General features: G+C 38.2%; 1 protein-coding gene across 1 annotated transcript in view; it reads right to left on the bottom strand.

Annotated features, from left to right (window-relative positions):
• The window catches only part of LOC127617571 (adhesion G protein-coupled receptor A3-like), a 126,495-nt gene that overhangs the window by 2,294 nt on the left and 102,322 nt on the right, over positions 1-21,879 (bottom strand). Inside the window, 4 exon segments of the mRNA XM_052089545.1 lie at positions 1-2,955; positions 4,967-5,062; positions 9,961-10,112; positions 20,117-20,240. The exon segment at positions 1-2,955 is cut by the window's left edge and continues 2,294 nt beyond it. Coding sequence (XP_051945505.1) covers positions 1,653-2,955; positions 4,967-5,062; positions 9,961-10,112; positions 20,117-20,240 — 1,675 coding nt within the window. The 3' untranslated portion in view covers positions 1-1,652.

Here is a 21,879-nt window from a genome sequence, read left to right as displayed (position 1 = left end):
AAGACTCGAACTTGATCATTTAAAGACTCTGAATAAACTGGAAATCAATTGTTTAAAGATGCAGACTTGACTCTGACTCGATTGTTTAAAGACTCTGACTTGACTCAGACTCGATTGTTTAAAGACTCGAACTTGATCATTTAAAGACTCTGAATAAACTGGAAATCAATTGTTTAAAGATGCAGACTTGACTCAGACTCGATTGTTTAAAGACTCGGACTTGACTCGGACTTGATTGTTTAAAATCTCAAACTTGAATCGGACTCGATAGTTTAAAGACTCGGACTCGATTGTTTAAAGACTCGGACTTGACTCTGACTCGATCATTTAAAGACTCAGACTTGACCTGGACTCAAAAGCAACACTACAGCCTTCACATTGGAGGAGCACCTATGATACTTTAAAATGCTGTCTACGTAGCCAGCTCACTAGGTTTTGGAACAGAACTTGTTTGTTTACGCTAAAATTTCAAATGGCGGAACAGAATTCAGACAGAAGCAGGACTTATTTGTGCATTACTAAGATTTCACATGTCGCTATTCACAGTATATATCAAACATTTTTAGTTTCTGGACCATGGAGGGTGTAACATTGCTGGTAAGCATTCCTTTTAAGAGTTTTTCTACTTTTCAAATGATTTGGACATTTGTGGGATGGTCAAATACGTCTATGAATATAAACCTTTATAAAAAAAAAAATTTCTTTTCATCATAAACTTGACTGCATTTGCATACATTCAAGCATCCAATATTCTTTGCACAAACACTGTATGATAAATATGGTAACCTGTAATAGTACAGTATGCAAACAATGGCCAAGAACACATTACACATTTTTGGGATTGGCAATCCCTTTTAAAATCAGGAGTGATGTGCTTGTTGAACATTTAATTTTAAAACCATTAGCATTGAGAGAGCACAACAGTCTGGTTCGGGAAGTAAATATCCCATACATTTTTTCCCATGGGAGAATTGATTTTTAACGGTCACTAATAAACCATGAAAGACAGACCTACCGTGAGCTCCGAGGTATTTAATCAATGGTATATGCTTCTGTTGAAGCCACCAGTCCATGTTATTTCAACTATTCTTCAATTCCTGGTGAAGAACTACATTACCCACGATCCTAATTCCACGATACATTTCTATGTTTTGTATTTGATTACCTCATTCGCAACGCTTCATGGGATTGTAGTTCATTCACTTATTAAAGACGTTACGCAGTCTTGTACTTTTTGTCAGGTTTTCAAATACAGTTTTTTCTTCAAATCAAAGTTTGTAATGTTGTGATTCACCTCGGAGCTGGTTGGTTTGGTAACTTTGGTAGCAACTCCCTATTGAAGAAATGAATGGGAAAAATACTGACGGAACCAAGATGGCTGAACAAGTTTTATTCGTGGGTGTACATTAGAAGGGGTCGTCAACATACTTTTGGCCATGTGGTGTATGTGCTCTAGTTCTAATGCTGAAAAGGTTAAAAAAAAAAATTTGTTTCACTGCAATATCTGAGGAGCCATTGTTAACTTCCTGTACAATGAATAATGCAAGACAGAGCTAATTAAACGTATGACAGTGCTAAACAAGACACTTTAAAATTTCCTTTCATTAATCCTAGGGATTGCGGTTCAGTTCACCACAAGAAGAGTTCTTAAACTACACGGTAGTTTCGTTTCGCCAGGGTCCTGTGCGTATATTCCCTGTAGTGTCTGAAGGGTAGAGAAGACCCTCGTGAACACTTCCTTTGAGAATGCCATTCTGATTGGGCAGATTCTGGGGGTAGGACTGTCTGCGGGCGTGCATTTCAATGTGGGCACGATGGGGCGGCAATAGCTCATCCTCGCCTATCTTCCCACATCCACACAGGAACGTCCCAGTCTCGCCTGTCTCGGGCTGGCATAAAAGCTTGTCCTTGGCACAGCACATGTGGTGACGGCAAAGTGCGGCACGGCAAATGGGAGCCTCGTGGTGGCAAACGTGGTGCCCTTCATGTGCCAGGTGGCAAATGTGACCCTGGTGCTCGTGCAGGCTGTTCGGGCTGTTTGAGCGAGAGCTGTGCGCGCTTCCACCGTCCACACTGGAGGGGATGCGGAAGGTTAGCTCCCGTTCACCTGCTGCCATGGCCCGGTGGCGCCTCGCCTTAGTCCTGGCGGGCTTTAAGCAGCGGTGCAGGTGCACAGCTGGTCTGTGTCCCTCCGGGACAGTGTGGAGCAGAACGTGAGAGGTCGTATCATCCTCCAGTAGCTGTTGAGTGTGCAAGGCGGCGCAGCATGGTGAAACCGGGGTCAGGCAGGTCACATGATTCTGCCCGCTCTGCTTACAAAGGCCGGTGGCGGCGTGGCAGTGCGAGTGGCTCAGAAGTGATTTGTCCAAATGGCAGTGACTGTGTGTGTCGCCATTTACGTTGACTTTGGGCCGCCCGTGGGCATGTCCGTGACCCTGACAGGCTTTGGGGCGATGCCCAGGACAGCATGCGCACCAGCAGTGCCACACGTCGTCGCGTTTGGCGCAGTGGTGGATGAGAACGAACAACCCAAGTGTCACGGAAAATGCGCCGTACAGGCAGCTAAAGATCATATCCAGGAAGTGACCCTGCGAAACAGCCAATGCGGCGAACGTCCACGTTGCTATAAACAAAAACAAAGTAAACGCAGCAGTCCGCAGCTGTGCCTTGAACGAGTGCTCGTTGGCCAACAGCGAAGGGTTAATCAGTACCGGGCAGCCTGCGTGGCAGTGCCCTCCATCACCTTCTGCTACCCCAGGCTCCCCCTGGTGGTGGCAGTGTGCAACGTCAGCCAGCCGCTGCTGCTCCTCAGTCATCACCTTCAGCTCGTACTTCCTCTCGGGGTGTTTGTGCAGCTGGATAAAGGTGCACAGGAAATAGATGCAGGTTACCAGGACGACAAAGGCGACAGGCCCATAGAACGCACCTAGACTGGGTTCCCACGCCATCCAACAGCTGCAACGACACAAAAATGGCAGGAATAAACATATTGATCAGGTTTACATGCATAATTTTCCACTTAAAGTCCATATTCTGGTTAAGGTTTTGTTCCAAAAAATAACTTTACATCCTCCATATCAACTGGAATATCCTTGTACATATGTTCTTATCGGTATATTCCAACTAAAGTATATTAATGTAATGGAAACCCTTTTTATAAACTCAGCAAAACATTTTTTCCATGCTTGTTCAATGAACCATAAACAATTAATGAACATGCACCTGAACGGTCGTTAAGACACTAACAGCTTACAGACGGTAGGCAATTACGATCACAGTTATAAAAACTGAGTTTCTAAAGAGACCTTTCTAATGACTAAAAACACCAAAAGAAAGATGCCCAGGGTCCTGCTCATCTGCGTGAACGTGCCTTAGTCATGCTGCATGGAGGCATGAGGACTGCAGATGTGGCCAGGGCAATAAATTGCAATGTCTGTACTGTGAAACGCCAAAGACAGCACTACACGGAGACAGGAAGGACAGGTACATCCAAATATCACAACTGCGGGACAGGTACAGGATGGCAACAAGTTGTACCCTTGAGTTAAACCAGGAATGCACAATCCCTCCATCAGTGCTCAGACTGTCCGCTATAGGCTGAGAGAGGCTGGTCTGAGGGCTTGTAGGCCTGTTGTAAGGCAGGTCCTTACCAGACATCACCGCCAACCAGGTCGCCTATGGCCACAAACCCACCATCGCTGGACCAGACAGGACCGGCAAAAAGTGCTCACAGTTTTGTCTCACGGACTCAGAGATGAGCGTTACACCGAGGCCTGTACTCTGGAGCGGGATCGATTTGGAATGGAGGGTCCGTCATGGTCCGGGGCGGTGTGTCACAGGACTGAGCTTGTTGTCATTGCAGGCAATCTCAATGCTGTGCATTACAGGGAAGACAGCCTCGTCCCTCATGTGGTACCCTTCCTACAGGCTCATCCTGACATGACCATCCGTCATGACAATGCCACCAGCCATACTGCTCGTTCTGCACATGACTTCCTGCAAGACAGCAATGTCAGTGTTCTGCCATGGCCAGTGAAGAGCCCGGATCTCAATCCCATAGAGCACATCTAGGATCTGTTGGATCGGAGAGTGAGGGCTAGGGCCATTCCCCCCAGAAATGTCCGGGAACTTGCAAGTGCCTTGGTGGAAGAGTAGGGTAATATCTCACAGCAAGAGCTGGCAAATCTGGTGCTGGGCTGGGATGAGGATTAGCACCTCTAAATCTGAGGCCATGGTTCTCAGCGGGAAAACGATGGAGTGCGTACTCCGGGTAGGGAAGGAGGTATTGCCCCAAGTGAAGGAGTTCAAGTACCTCGGGGTCTTGTTCACAAGTGAGGGGACAATGGAGCGGGAGGTTGGCCGGAGAATCGGGGCAGCGGGGGCGGTATTGCACTCGCTCTATCGCACTGTTGTCACGAAAAGAGAGCTGAGGCAGAAGGCAAAGCTCTCGATCTACCGGTCAATTTTCGATCCTACCTTCACCTATGGTCATGAAGGCTGGGTCATGACCGAAAGAACTAGGTCGCGAGTACAAGCGGCCAAAATGGGTTTCCTCAGAAGGGTGGCGGGCTTCTCCCTTAGAGATAGGGTGAGGAGCTCAGTCATCCGTGAGGAGCTCGGAGTAGAGCCGCTGCTCCTTTGCATCGAAATAAGTCAGTTGAGGTGGTTTGTGCATCTGGTAAGGATGCCCCCTGGGCGGGGAAGACCCAGGATTAGGTGGAGAGATTACATCTCCACACTGGCCTGGGAACGCCTCAGGGTCCCCCAGTCAGAGCTGGTTAATGTGGCTCGGGATAGGGAAGTTTGGGGCCCCCTGCTGGTGCTGCTGCCCCCGCGACCCGACTTCGGATAAGCGGTTGAAGATGGATGGATGGAAGTTTGATGAAAATAAAAGCTTTTTTGCTGAGTTTATAAGAAGGCATACGACTAGTTTAGTATGCTCAGTAAACAGGTAAATATTGCTTACAATGGAGTCTGCTCCCCGCTGCCGTAGTTCTCAATGTTGATGGCAGCTGTAATGCCACACACAATGCAGGGAACGCCTCCACCGATTAAATAAAACCTGCCAACAAAACACAAGACATTAAAGAAATTCACTCTGTTCTTCATGCTGTTTCAAGAGGCCTTCATTCCACCCCCTGGACCCCATCCATTTTCGGAGTTATGCCCAGACCTCTTTGGTATTCCTCAACCTTTCTCTTCTGAATAGTGAATAAATGTTTTTAAAAAAATGATCAAGGTGGCGTTGATGATTCAGTGATTGACTTGATTTACATTTAACATTTCTATGTGATGAAGAGGCAATGTGGAAGTAAACTATAGCAAGTTTAACACATGAACAGGATGATTTGGATATTGTTATTTGGGTGTATTACTGAAATAATGTAATCTGTGTCTCTTTAGACTCAATAAGTGCCTGGGAATACACATATGTGCATCTCATGTGTCATGTGTCGCTCAATATGTGTTTCACAGTCAGTTGCGTCTCATGAAACTTCAGTGTGGAAGTAATAAATCCTGTTCTAGATTTGTTGCATCATCTTTTTGGCATGGAAAATAAAACATCAAAATATACTTTTTTTCTATTATTTTCTCACTGTATTGAACATTTGACACTATCTGGGCATTTTGCAGATTAATTTGTGATAGTGTCTTACCCCAGGTGACTGCCCTGAAGAGTTCAAACATGCTATTGTGACCCCTTATTTAAAGAAATCCGACTTAGCCTTGGACAACACGGTTGGTTTTGTAGGGATAAAGGGTAGCGTTTTATAATGCTTCCACTCTTACCTAATAGGCAGAATCTGTCAGCATTGGAAATTCGATGTCCTCTAGAGCACCTCTACCTTGGGGGGATCCGCAAAGTTCTGTTCTCGCTTCTAGTCTTTTTTCCATATGGGTTGTATTTTTAGGAAACACAGAGTGTCTTTCCGCTGTTATGCTGAAGACACACACATTTATTAGCCTCTGAGGCGCTCCAAGACTGTTGATACGCAATCACCCGCATCGCGACGGTTTATACCGTCTATAAATGTAATTAATGTTAACACATGATACATCTTTTCAAAGGTCTGAGGGTTCAACATTGATATCCGATCTCTGTTTCACGATAGTAATCCTCCAGAAACAGTAATTGAGTTATTTGTGCAGGAGTACAAATGAAAACATGCGATATCAAAACGGGACTTTTATTATGAAAACATGCGATATCAAAACGGGACTTTTATTATGAAAACATGCGATATCAAAACGGGACGTTTATTATGAAAACATGCGATATCAAAACGGGACTTTTATTATGAAAACACGTGATATCAAAACAGGACATTTATTATGAAAACATGCGATATCAAAACGGGACTTTTATTATGAAAACATGCGATATCAAAACGGGACTTTTATTATGAAAACATGCGATATCAAAACGGGACTTTTATTATGAAAACATGCGATATCAAAAGCGGGACGTTTATTATGAAAACATGCATATCGACGCTATATCAAAAGCGGGACGTTTATTATGAAAACATGCAATATCAAAACGGGACTTTTATTATGAAAACACGATCGCCAGATGAATCCAGTTCAACACACTTGGGTCAATCGTCCATGACAAGCGTTCATTAAAAACATCCAATAGCACTTTTTGTCCATAAAAGTGATAAATGTGAGAAATATTGATATATTCTCCATTGTTTACATGAGATCTCGCCTTCGTCATCATTCTTCAACAAACTGCAATCTGAGCAGCATTCATGTTGTAAAACTGAATATGATCTGATATATTAGAGTCTTATAAACAAAACCAGCCCGTCTCCAAAGTCTATTTTAAAAAATGTGGCGTAGTTTCATTCATAATAGTCGAGCAGTGCCGTCAGATTTAGTGTCGTCTTGAGAGGCGGAGCCTAATTTTACTCTGAACACTTCCAGAGATTTTACAGAGATTTAAAGCTGCAGGAACTCATTTATTATTCGATCTTATTATTCATCTTCAGATTTGAAACGTAACTTCTTTAGACTCGTGACTTTGAAAACATTGTATTTCTGGAGTGTCTTGCCACTTTTATTATTGTTTATTTAGATTATAAAAACATGTTCAACACAAAATATTTCCATTACTATAAACTTCAGCTTCTCTAACTTTAATAAATAACAACAGATATTAATTGTGAAACTTGTGAAATAAAGTTCAAAGTGTCTCTTTCAAAAGATACGACAACTGTGTCCGTACTCCAAAGGGTCCCGTAAATACAACAATTTCATTTTAATGAGATATTTCGTTATTACAAGAAAAGACGTCATTTAACGAGATATTTCGTTATTACGAGAAAAGATGTAATTTACAAGATATTTCGTTATTTTGCGAAAAGATGTAATTTACAAGATATTTTGTTATTTCGAGAAAAGACGTCATTTAACGAGATATTTCGCTATTTCGAGAAAAGATGTAATTTAACGAGATATTTCATTTTTACGAGAAAAGATGTAATTTACAAGATATTTCGTTATTTAGAGAAAAGATGTAATTTACAAGATATTTCGTTATTTCGAGAAAAGACGTCATTTAACGAGATATTTCGTTATTACGAGAAAAGATGTAATTTGAAAGATATTTCGTTATTTTGAGAAAAGATGTAATTTAATGAGATATTTTATTTTTACGAGAAAAGATGTAATTTACAAGATATTTCGTTATTTAGAGAAAAGACGTCATTTAACGAGATATTTCATTTTTACGAGAAAAGATGTAATTTACAAGATATTTTGTTATTTTGAGAAAAGACGTCATTTAACGAGATATTTTGTTATTACGAGAAAAGATGTAATTTACAAGATATTTCGTTATTTTGAGAAAAGATGTAATTTACAAGATATTTCGTTATTTCGAGAAAAGACGTCATTTAATGAGATATATCGTTATTTCGAGAAAAGATGTAATTTAACGAGATATTTCATTTTTACGAGAAAAGATGTAATTTACAAGATATTTCGTTATCTCGAGTAAAGACGTCATTTAACGAGATATTTCGTTATTACGAGAAAAGATGTAATTTACAAGATATTTCGTTATTTTGAAAAAATATGTAATTTATGAGATATTTCGTTATTACAAGAAAAGACGTCATTTATGAGATATTTCGTTTTTACGAGATATTTCGTTATTACAAGAAAAGATGTAATTTACAAGATATTTCGTTATTTTGAAAGAATATGTAATTTATGAGATATTTCGTTATTACAAGAAAAGACGTCATTTATGAGATATTTCGTTTTTACGAGATATTTCGTTATTACAAGAAAAGATGTAATTTATGAGATATTTCGTTATTACAAGAAAAGACGTCATTTATGAGATATTTCGTTATTACAAGAAAAGATGTAATTTATGAGATATTTCGTTATTACAAGAAAAGATGTAATTTATGAGATATTTCGTTATTACAAGAAAAGATGTAATTTATGAGATATTTCGTTATTACAAGAAAAGATGTAATTTATGAGATATTTCGTTATTACAAGAAAAGACGTCATTTATGAGATATTTCGTTTTTACAAGATATTTCGTTATTACAAGAAAATATGTAATTTATGAGATATTTCGTTATTACAAGAAAAGACGTCATTTATGAGATATTTCGTTATTTCGAAAAAAAGATGTAATTTATGAGATATTTCGTTATTACGAGAAAAGACGTCATTTATGAGATATTTCGTTATTTCGAAAAAAAGATGTAATTTATGAGATATTTCGTTATTTCAAGAAAAGTTTAAATTTTTACGTGATATTTCGTTATTACGAGAAGAGAGGTCGTTTTTAGATTAAGTCGTTATTTCGAGAAAAGTAAAAATTTTTAAGATATATTTCGTTATTACGAGTAATGATGACGTTTTTACGAAATAAATGAGCAAACAAAATAATAATTACGTGGCAGAATTGCGCACGTAAAATCCTGCACGTTTATTCCACCTCATTATCAGAGTCGACAGATTTCAAAATAAATCCTGTGTGATCCTCAGGGGGAAAAATTAATCTTCATGCAGTAATCACGAACGACTGTGATTGGTGCATCCTACACAGCGCTGAGAAACGGGTGAGACGTGATACTGTTTATGTGCTGCTTCGACCAGTGTAGGATGTGCTTTAGATTGGGGACTTGCTATTGCGTCGCTTGATCAAGGCTTTTTAAATCTCTCATTATACGTTCAAAGATACACTATTTTGCACAACAGTGGCCGCCAGAGGTGCGAAAGGGAAGTGTCATTGTAACCGCACCCTTGCCAGATTGTTCCATGCTGGCTTGTGTTTGCATAATAGATGCAAAGCAGTTCAGCCCATGTGACATTGGAGTTAATGTTTCAGGGAAGTAACACACTCCATGTTTTTCTTAATTAAAGAGCAGATATTTGGGGGAAATAGTACGAATTGTAGTGTAAATTGTTGACGTTCATGCCTCATGCCTTACAGGCCAGACCGACTTTGAGCCGCAGAGAGAGCACAATGTCTGCGCTCGGCTTTAATGTGACCTATTTTCACCATAATCAGACCTAAACGTTCCACTCAGAAGTACGAAAAATCCCAGATTAAAAACTGTGAATAAGCACACATGCTGTCCAGACAGAGCTGGTTGAACTCAGACAATTTTAAAGGGACATTTCACCCAAAAATTCTGCCATTATTTACTGTGTGTCTGTGTGTCTGTGTGTCTGTGTGTGTATGTGTGTCTGTGTGTGTGTGTGTGTATGTGTGTCTGTGTGTGTGTGTGTCTGTGTGTGTATGTGTGTCTGTGTGTGTGTGTGTGTGTGTATGTGTGTCTGTGTGTGTGTGTGTGTGTGTGTGTCTGTGTATGTGTGTGTGTGTGTGTGTGTGTGTGTGTCTGTGTATGTGTGTGTGTGTGTGTGTCTGTGTGTGTGTCTGTGTGTGTGTGTGCGTGTCTGTGTGTGTGTGTGTGATGATCGTACCTCAGTATGGGTGATGTGGGGGGGTGGGGAGGTGTGTGGTCTGTGTCCTGCTGCTGCTGCTGTATCTTTGTCACCTTTTTGTAGATGTTTCGTGCCGTCACACCCAACCAGAGCAGAGTGGACAGAGAGGAGTAATGCAACACAATGCCCACCTGAAACACACACAGATCAGTGCATGAGGTGCTACACACCAGCAGTGGGACACATTTCAATTCATGCACTTGAATCGGCCGCACCAACAGGACATGAATTGGAGTCACAGGAAGAGGAATTTACTACAATTTCAAGCAATTTTGCTAGATCAACAGAAGTGGTATGACAAAACTTAGAGAGTTATAATATTCATTTACTTCCTGACATGCAGAATAATTGTTTTCTCAATCGATCACACAGAGATCTCTAAACTGAGGTACAGCACGGATGACTCGAGAAATCGAATCACAGCACCTAAAAATGCTGTTCAAATAACTATAGAAAAATAAATGCTTAAGAGATTTGTAAAAAAATTAAATGTGGTCTACACAATGAAAGTTCATTAAATATAAAGAACCATATATATATATATATATATATATATATATATATATATAAATAAAAATACAAGACAAGTTAAGCTCAGTCAATATTCTGCATAATGTTGATTGATTATGATAATGTTGATTATTTTGACTCGTTCCTCTTTTTCTTTTAAAAAGTAAAAATCGAGGTTACAGTGAGACTTTTACAATGGAGTCAATAGAAGTTAATGGAAGTCAATGGAAGTCAATAGAAGTCAATGGGGTCAATGGGGGTCAATGGGGTCAATGGACGTCAATGGAAGTCAATGGGGTCAATGGAAGTCAATAGAAGTCAATGGGTTCAATAGAAGTCAATAGAGTCAATGGAAGTCAATGGAGGTCACTGGAAGTCAATGGGGTCAATGGAAGTCAATGGGGTCAATGGAAGTCAATAGAAGTCAATGGGGGTCAATGGAGGTCACTGGAAGTCAATGGGGTCAATGGAAGTTAATGGAAGTCAATGGGGTCAATGGAAGTCAATGGGGTCAATGGAAGTCAATAGAAGTCAATGGGGGTCAATGGAAGTCAATAGAAGTCACTGGAAGTCAATGGGGTCAATGGAAGTCAATGGAAGTCACTGGAAGTCAATGGGGTCAATAGAAGTCAATGGGGTCAATGGAAGTCAATGGGGTCAATGGAAGTCAATGGAAGTCAATGGATGTCAATGGGGTCAATGGAAGTCAATAGAAGTCAATGGGGATCAATGGAAGTCAGTAGAAGTCACTGGAAGTCAATGGGGTCAATGGAAGTCAATGGAAGTCAATGGAAGTCAATGGGGTCAATGGAAGTCAGTGGAAGTCAATGGGGTCAATGGAAGTCAATGGGGTCAAAGGAAGTCAATAGAAGTCAATGGGGGTCAATGGAAGTCAATAGAAATCACTGGAAGTCAATGGGGTCAATGGAAGTCAATGGGGTCAATGGAAGTCAATGGGGGTCAATGGGGTCAATGGAAGTCAATGGGGTCAATGGAAGTCACTGGAAGTCAATGGGGTCAATGGGGTCAATGGAAGTCACTGGAAGTCAATGGGGTCAATGGAAGTCAATGGAAGTCACTGGGGGTCAATGGAAGTCAATGGGGTCAATGGAAGTCACTGGAAGTCAATGGGGTCAATGGAAGTCAATGGGGTCAATGGGGTCAATGGAAGTCAATGGAAGTCAATGGGGTCAATGGAAGTCAATGGGGTCAATGGGGTCAATGGAAGTCAATGGAAGTCAATGGGGTCAATGGGGTCAATGGAAGTCAATGGGGGTCAATGGGGTCAATGGGGTCAATGGAAGTCAATGGAAGTCAATGGGGTCAATGGAAGTCAGTGGAAGTCAATGGGGTCAATGGAAGTCAATGGAAGTCAATGGAAGTCACTGGAAGTCAATGGGGTCAATGGAAGTCAATGGGGTCAATGGAAGTCAATTGGGCAATGGAAGTCAATGGGGTCAGATATTGGGGGTTTAAAAGCATTAATGTGAAGATTATAATTTTATAAAACCACTTACATTATTCTGTTAAAACTCATGTATTATTTCAGCTCTAAAGTAGTTCATGTCGTCATTTTTACAGTCGTTTTAGGGTTTTGGGGTTTGTTGGCATTACATCGTCATGGCAACGAAGATGTAAAATTGCACCCCATTGACTTCCATTGTAAGTGTCTCACTGGACACACATTTTTTAAAGTAAAGGAGGTACGAGTCCAAAATAATTTTTGTTGTAATCAACATTATGCCACAAATGTTGTTGATTGATCTTAACTGTGTTACTTTAATGAGAATTGGAGGGTAAATGTGCTCAAGTGTCCTGAATATAATGTCACAATAAAAAAAAAACAACTGTTAATCGTTAAACTTTTCTTTACAAATTAGAATTTCATATTTTTGGGTATTGATTTGGGGTGAAATATGACCAGGACATTTCCTAAGAATGTTGAAAAAGGAAATGTTTCGTGTAAAACACACACTGATGAAAGCGCAGTACAGTCAGATAAATATATAATGTTCGTGTCTCTTCTCCGTCACATTCGTCTCATTTAATTCATCTGTCATGTGGGAATCCACGCTAAATATGATTTCTCTCATCCACTTAGACGTCCCAGTGTTTGCAGAGACAGTGAGTGAAATAATCAGATTTTCACTGCGTTATCATTTCATCGCACTGGGAAAATGTTTATCTGGCGAGTCGTGCAAGCTTCACAAACATACGTTCCCTCTTGATAAAAATACAGCTCATCCTGAATTAACCAGGGGAGAGGGAGAGAGAGACATGGAGACATACATATACATTTATGCATTTGGCAGACACTTTTATCCAAAGCGCCTTACAGTGCACTTATTACAGGGACAATCCCCCCGGAGCAACCTGGAGTTAAGTGCCTTGCTCAAGGGCCCAACAGTGGCATCTTGGTGGTGCTGGGGCTTGAACCCCCAACCTTCTGGTCAGTAACCCTGAGCCTCAACCACTGAGCCACCACTGCCCCATATATACAGACATATACATGTATATATATATATATGTCTCTCTCTCTCTCTATCTCTCTCTCTCTTTATGAGAGAGACATAAAGAGAGAGAGAGATAGAGAGAGAGAGAGACATATATATATATATATATATATATATATATATATATATATATAGAGAGAGAGAGAGAGAGAGAGAGAGACATAAAGAGAGAGAGAGCATAACTTGAATTAGGATCATTAGGAGACAATGACTGACAGTGGATTCCCAATACACAGATTACTCTGACTGCTGTCATCCATCACTCGAGCAAAGCCAATCAAATCCAGCGTCTGTACAGGCTGCTGAGCAACACAAGCCCTTTGAGAAGAAATAAATATAAATCAGAGAGTCACCTTGAGTCGGGACTCTGAGGGGCCACGTGTGCAGAAACTCCCTTATGGACAGAGAATAACTCTATAATATAAACATTAGGAACTTAATACCTCCGTTCCAAACCCTAGGGAGCGGCCTACCTAGACAACAAGTTAGGGTGAATCTCAAAGCTTGTCTAAAACATGTCTGTTTCATTCCAAAATCAAAAGAAAGCAATAAGAAATTATATTTTGCTTATGGGGATAGTTCACCGCAAAATTTAAATTCTGTCATCATTTACTCTCCCTCACGTTGTTCCAAACCCATCTGACTTTCTTTCTTCTATTGTTGTGTTAAGGACTGACAGCCTCAGTTGTCATTCACTTTCACTCTATTGACCAAAAAAACAAATATGCATTAAAGTGGGGGGTCTGGGTAGCAAAGTAAGTAAAGACGCTGACTATCACACCCGGAGTCGTGAGTTCGAATCCAGGGCGTGCTGCGTGACTCCAGCCAGGTCTCCTTAGCAACGAAATTGGCCCGGTTGCTAGGGAGGGTAGAGTCACATGGGGTAACCTCCTCGTGGTCGCTATAATGTGGTTCTCGCTCTCGGTGGGGCGCGTGGTGAGTTCTGCGTGTCTTGAGCGCGTTACCGTGGAGACTTAGTGCGTGTGGAGGCTTCCTGCTATTCTCCGGCGGGAACGTGCTCAACAAGCCACATGATAAGATGCGCGGATTGACGTTCTCAGATGCGGAGGACGCTGAGATTCATCCTCCGCCACCCGGATTGAGGTGAGTCACTACACCACCACGAGGACTTAGAGCGCATTGGGAATTGGCCGTTCCAGATTGGGGAGAAATGGGGAAAAAAAAAAAAGTGCATTAAAGTGAATGGTGACTGAGACTGTCAGTCCCTACAAGTGATTAAGTGAATAAGTAAATGACTTTAGAATACATTTTTTGGCTAATTAAACATTTTAAAGAAGATGAAGGCTTTTACAACCATTAAGATTGTTAGCATTGCAGTATTTTCACAACTAAAAGGCATTCCTCAATTTATTTAGAGACTTATTTAAAAAATGTATTAATTGTGGGGGTGAAATGTGACACTAATATGTTTTCGTTTAAAAGCACACGAATTTCCAGCATAAATTCAAGAATATTTCGCTACTGTGGCAACATTTAAAAAAAACGAAATTGCAAAACGTGCTTCATTACACGTTTGGCTGCAGTTTCCCAGTGAAATGTCCAGTAGGGGGCGCCAAAAGTGAAAGAAATTGTTTCAAAACAGACAAGGTTATAAGTTGAATGTTTGAGGGAGGTATCAAAAGGATAGCTGTCATCATTTACTCACCCTCATGATATCCCAGATGTGCATGAATTTCTTTCTTCAGCAGAACACATTTGAAGAAAAATAAAAGAATATCTCAGCTCAGAAGGTCCTTAAAATGCAAGCAAATGGAGATTTCATTTGAAGCTCCAAAAATCGCAGACAGTCATCATAAACGTCATCCATACGACTCCAGCGGTTAAACTGATGTCTTCTACAGCGACGTGGAAAAGATCAATATTTAAGTACTTTTTATAACTCTAAATCATGCTTCTGGTCAGCAGCAGCATGCACGCGTGACGTAATCGTGTTGGCATGTGAGACGCGTGAGAACTGACCCACGTGCGACACCTCCTGAAGAGCAGCGCTGTTTACAAGTGAGAAGGAGGAACGCTGTACAGAAGCTCTATTGATCTGTTTCTTTACTCACACCGGTGCGTTTGTGTGCTTATCCTGGATGTCTCAACCGAGAGAAGAACGTGATATTACCTCGGTATCCATGGCAACGAGAATACGTCACATGAGAGAGCACGTAAACTCAGGGATCTCGAGAATGCGCATAACGCAGCTGACCGGAAGTGACGGTTTATAGTTAAAAAGTACTCAAATATTGATCTTTTTCACACCAAAATCAATCATGACGCTTTAGAAGACATTAATGTAACCGCTGGAGTCGATTGGATGACGTCTGTGATTTATGGACCTTCAAAAGGTCTGATCACCATCCACTGTTTCTTCAAATGTGTTCTGCTGAAGAAAGAAAGTCATACACACCTGGGATATCATGAGGGTGAGTAAATAATGAGATCATTTTCACTTTTAGGTGAACTATCCCTTTAATGAGTGAAACATACCAAACGTTGACCTAAACATAACCAATAGTGATCTAAAAGCAAAGCATTTTTTGAAGCTTCCACGTCATTTTGTGTCTCTTCTACGACACTAACGTCTCACGTTTCAGCTTGCGTGTTTGGATGCTGCGTTAGAAGACGGCTCACTTAGCAGTCAGCAGACAGCAAGGCAGCACACTAGGTAGAGAGCTTCTGTAGTGCGTCACAAACAATGACAGGTAAGAAACTTTATACCAAATTCTCTCAAATACTTTGCAGAAGTTTTGTTGGAAAAGTCTTTCAAGTAGTGAATCTCAAGTCAGTATGTGCTTTATGTGTGAAACATTAATGTCAGGTACAACATCAAAAGAGTTTTGGCAGAATGTCTGAAAGTGAACATAATTTAAGAGCGAGCGAGAATGAAAACGAGAGTAGGAGGAGGATAGAAGACTGTATTTGATGTGAACTGCGGTGGAGACGTTCTGAGAGCGTCGTGATGCAGCGGTTCATCGTTCCACAGATAGACTGACGTCCCGCTGTGACTGAGAGATCACACAAGTCTAAAAGGAGCTCACAGAATGTCTTGTGTAATTACTCCAAACTAACACACCAACACAAAAACACCAAACCCAAAAGAGACACTGATGTTCAGAGATGCTGATCCAGGTGCTGGGCAGATTTATGGTGATACACTGCCATTTCACTCTTTGGCAACATAAATGAATCCTTAAAGCTCAAGTGTGTAATTTCAGCACCATTTGAGGCACCAAACAGAATTGCCAAAAAAGCAAATATTATTTGATAAATTTAACACTCAGACACCCTGCATATTTGCAGAATTGCAACATGTGTTTAAAGCAGTTAAATAATATTCAATCCTCATTAAATATGGGTTAAAAAACTACACAACAAAAGCATAAAAATAGCACAACAATAGCACAACAATAGCATAACAATAGCACAACAATAGCATAACAATAGCATAACAATAGCACAACAATAGCATAACAATAGCACAACAATAGCATAACAATAGCACAACAATAGCATAACAATAGCATAACAATAGCACAACAATAGCATAAAAATAGCACAACAATAGCACAACAATAGCACAGCAATAGCACAACAATAGCATAACAATAGCATAACAATAGCACAACAATAGCATAACAATAGCATAACAATAGCACAACAATAGCACAACAATAGCATAACAATAGCATAACAATAGCACAACAATAGCATAACAATAGCATAACAATAGCACAACAATAGCATAACAATAGCACAACAATAGCACAACAATAGCACAACAATAGCACAACAATAGCATAACAATAGCATAACAATAGCACAACAATAGCACAACAATAGCACAACAATAGCATAACAATAGCATAACAATAGCACAACAATAGCATAACAATAGCACAACAATAGCACAACAATAGCATAACAATAGCATAACAATAGCATAACAATAGCATAACAATAGCATAACAATAGCACAACAATAGCACAACAATAGCATAACAATAGCATAACAATAGCACAACAATAGCATAACAATAGCATAACAATAGCATAACAATAGCACAACAATAGCACAACAATAGCATAACAATAGCATAACAATAGCACAACAATAGCACAACAATAGCACAACAATAGCATAACAATAGCATAACAATATCATAACAATAGCATAAAAATAGCACAACAATAGCACAACAATAGCATAACAATAGCATAACAATAGCACAACAATAGCATAACAATAGCACAACAATAGCACAACAATAGCATAACAATAGCATAACAATAGCACAACAATAGCATAACAATAGCATAACAATAGCACAACAATAGCACAACAATAGCATAACAATAGCATAACAATAGCATAACAATAGCACAACAATAGCACAACAATAGCATAACAATAGCATAACAATAGCACAACAATAGCATAACAATAGCACAACAATAGCACAACAAAAGCATAAAAATAGCACAACAAAAGCATAAAAATAGCACAACAATAGCATAACAATAGCTGACACTGAACAGTTTTTGGTGTAAAATGTAGCAATTTTCAAACTAAGCATGTGACCAATTATGGCAAAAATGCAATGCAGGGCATAGGGCTAGGCAATATATTGAATATTCGCGATATAATCGCACAGATCTTGCTCACAACACAAAACTGAGCAACACTGTGAATATCGGCTAGATTTTGATTGTATCATAATTTTTTATTTGGTCAAAATCAGAGGCGTTTCCAGCATTGAAGGACATCCGGGGCTTAGCCCAGACCATTTTATTTTCACACTAGCAACCACTTCTCTGTAGTTCAAAGCTGGTGAGAGGGTATTCTTTGAGTTTTGCTCTGGCTGGGCCTGTTTCTACAGTTCCTAAATCTTCCACTCTAGTACTATCCTCAACATCCTCTCTCCTCCCTGAATCATCTGTGATGCAAAGAACAGATACAGCACATAACTTATTGCAAATCAGCTTCAAACAACTAATTCATCAAGTGCTACATATGTCAAATTGTAAACCAATACCATTGAAGTAAATGTATTGGGAAGAGCAGATCAGTGGGATTGCCCTAAGATCTATCATGATTCTTGAATTGTCATGTACATTACAATAAAGTCATCACAAAAGAGTTATATTATAGTGAGTAAAGTGAAGTAAAACAATTTTTTTATATAAATAATTTATATTTTTGGACATAAATAGTCAAAATGATGTATAAGATCCTAAGTTAAAACAATACATGAATGACTTTAGTCTAAGTTCATTGACACACCATGGCATCAAACTGTATATAATTCTCTCATGAGAATAATTCATCTATCAAAATCCTTTCATTAGGATCATTGGGATAAACAATGTTTCACTTTTAACTTTCTCTAAATTAAAGTGACTGATTAATTGTTACCAGTTTCCATGCCTGATTCTGGCACATCTTTGCTACCCTCAAAGTGTATATTTCCTACAAACTAATATCACAAAACAAGTCACACATACATTTTATGCTAATGCTTATTGGTTATCCTTAGAGAAAACAACACCTGATAAACAAGACAATTATGCTCCAAACAGGACTTGAATCATGGTCTCCAGCATGAGAGGCAGATGCATTAACCACAAAGCTAGAAGCTATCAGTCAGTATTAGTGGTCTTGAAGGTTTAGCCTACTGTGGGTGAAAGCCAGCCAGATGATGATCTTTAGACTTTAGGGACAAAAACAAATGTGAATTCTTACCCACTGACTTCTTTCGGAAATTTTAGAAGCCTCATTTGCTTCATTTTTGCTGTCTTTCCTGCTAACTGCTGTTAACTCGCCACTAAGTAAAGTAAGTTGATGTCAGCTCCTCCCCTACCTGCTGCATATTCAACAGAGAGGAAGAAACGGAGTCGCCCATAGGCTACCGACAGCAAAGAAACTTATTCTATAGGCTAGATTATGCCTATGTCTATTTTTACAGGCTGTATGCAGTATGTGCAAAGCCAAAGCACAATGACATAAGGCAACTTATGATTTCGGGGGTTTACATAGTCTATTGTCCGGTTTCATATTTGTCAGTCAACTTTTCAAAATTCATTCGGGGCTACACTCAAAACATTCGCCTCTGGTCAAAATAGGCTCATTGTAATGTGTAAACAATATCTACAAACAGGGTCTGGATATCTCAGCGAGTACCGAAGCTGACTACCACTCTCGAGTTTGAATCCAGGGCGTGCTGAGTGACTCCAGTCAGGTCTCCTTAACAACCAAATTGGGCCGGTTGCTAGGGAGGGTAGAGTCACATGGGGTAACCTCCTCGTGGTTGCTATAATGTGGTTCTCGCTCTCGGTGGGGCGTGTGGTGACTTGTGTGTGGATGCCGCGGAGAATAGTGTGACGCCTCCACACGTGCTACGTCTCCATGGTAACGCGCTCAACAAGTCACCACCACGAGGACTTAGAGCGCATTGGGAATTGGGAGAAAAAACTAAACAAAATATACAAATGACTAATTCACAATGTATGTGCAAAATTTCACTTTCAGTTTTCCGGCAAAATAAAAGCTCCCGGTGAAGTGAATATGACAGACATGTAGGGGAGAGCGGGGCACCAACTAACACGGGGCTAGTTGTAACACACACAGTTTAAACGTTTCCACACACACTGATAAGATAGAACTTTATTTGTTTACTTGTTGCCATATCAATGCTGTGTACCAAAAAAATTCCAGCAAAATTCTAAAAAATTTGGAAGATATCGGCAAAAGTACATTTTAAGTAACAAATGTAAAAATTCACACAAAACTTAATTTTCATCTCTGTTTTTGGTGTTTATATTAAACGAGGCAAATTTTGTGTCATTTTAATCTCCAATTTGTTAGCGGGCATCTTACATAGTCTTTTAATTCTGAGCTTGCCGGCAAAAGTAACAAGTAAAATATTAAATAATGTGACTGCGTTACAATGTGAATTAGAACAAACTATTCCATGTAGTCATTTACACCGATCAGCCACAGCATTAAAAGCACCTGCTTAATATTGTGTATGTCCCCCTCGTGCCGAGTCAATCTGAGCGCAAAAGCTGAATATAAAGATAAAGAGTGCACAGATGAAAAGACTCACGGCCTGGCAGATGATGGGGTACTTGATTCGGTTGATGCCTCCGGCGAACACGGCAAACGTCAGCGCCGTATGAAAGCAGAAGTTCAGCAGCATGTGCCATCCCTTCCGACTGATCCTGATCGTGCTGTAAAACAGGATAAAAACACACATGGTCAGCCTGTGCAGACACTGTCATTAATGTGCTTTTGAGTATTAGAAAGATGGGAAAGATCTACAGGTCAACACAGCAGCATATATAGGGGTAGTGAGATACATTGAGCCGGTTTATATGCACATCAATACGCTCATAACTCCCCAAAAAAGCATTTGACAAGCCAGTAAGAATGCCGGTAAGGTGTTTACATGCCATGCAAAATCAGGGTAACGGGCAACGGGTGTTTGGACCGGTTTATGCTTAAAGCGTTTATGAGCTTACTCCGATAAACAGTCACAGTTAACGTGTTGAACATGTTGGCTTATTAAGTATAATCTATGTAAGAAAGTGCACGTATTATTTATTATTGTATATATATAAATAAACTGTTTATATAGAATTTATAACATATATAATATTTATTATTATTCATTATTGTATATATATAAATATACTGTTTATATAGAATTTATAACATATATAATATTTATTATTATTCATTATTGTATATATATAAATAAACTGTTTATATAGAATTTATAACATATATAATATTTATTATTATTCATTATTGTATATATATAAATAAACTGTTTATATAGAATTTATAACATATATAATATTTATTATTATTCATTATTGTATATATATATAAATATACTGTTTATATAGAATTTATAACATATATAATATTTATTATTATTCATTATTGTATATATATAAATATACTGTTTATATAGAATTTATAACATATATAATATTTATTATTATTCATTATTGTATATATATAAATATACTGTTTATATAGAATTTATAACATATATAATATTTATTATTATTCATTATTGTATATATATAAATATACTGTTTATATAGAATTTATAACATATATAATATTTATTATTATTCATTATTGTATATATATAAATAAACTGTTTATATAGAATTTATAACATATATAATATTTATTATTATTCATTATTGTATATATATAAATATACTGTTTATATAGAATTTATAACATATATAATATTTATTATTATTCATTATTGTATATATATATATATAAATAAACTGTTTATATAGAATTTATAACATATATAATATTTATTATTATTCATTATTGTATATATATAAATAAACTGTTTATATAGAATTTATAACATATATAATATTTATTATTATTCATTATTGTATATATATATAAATATACTGTTTATATAGAATTTATAACATATATAATATTTATTATTATTCATTATTGTATATATATAAATATACTGTTTATATAGAATTTATAACATATATAATATTTATTATTATTCATTATTGTATATATATAAATATACTGTTTATATAGAATTTATAACATATATAATATTTATTATTATTCATTATTGTATATATATAAATATACTGTTTATATAGAATTTATAACATATATAATATTTATTATTATTCATTATTGTATATATATAAATAAACTGTTTATATAGAATTTATAACATATATAATATTTATTATTATTCATTATTGTATATATATAAATATACTGTTTATATAGAATTTATAACATATATAATATTTATTATTATTCATTATTGTATATATATAAATATACTGTTTATAT

The sequence above is a fragment of the Xyrauchen texanus genome, chromosome 24, assembly GCF_025860055.1.
Source record: "Xyrauchen texanus isolate HMW12.3.18 chromosome 24, RBS_HiC_50CHRs, whole genome shotgun sequence".
NCBI classification, from domain to species: Eukaryota; Metazoa; Chordata; class Actinopteri; order Cypriniformes; family Catostomidae; genus Xyrauchen; species Xyrauchen texanus.
The sequence above is the reverse complement of the archived record's forward strand: the minus strand, read 5'-3'. Positions and strand labels throughout refer to the sequence as shown.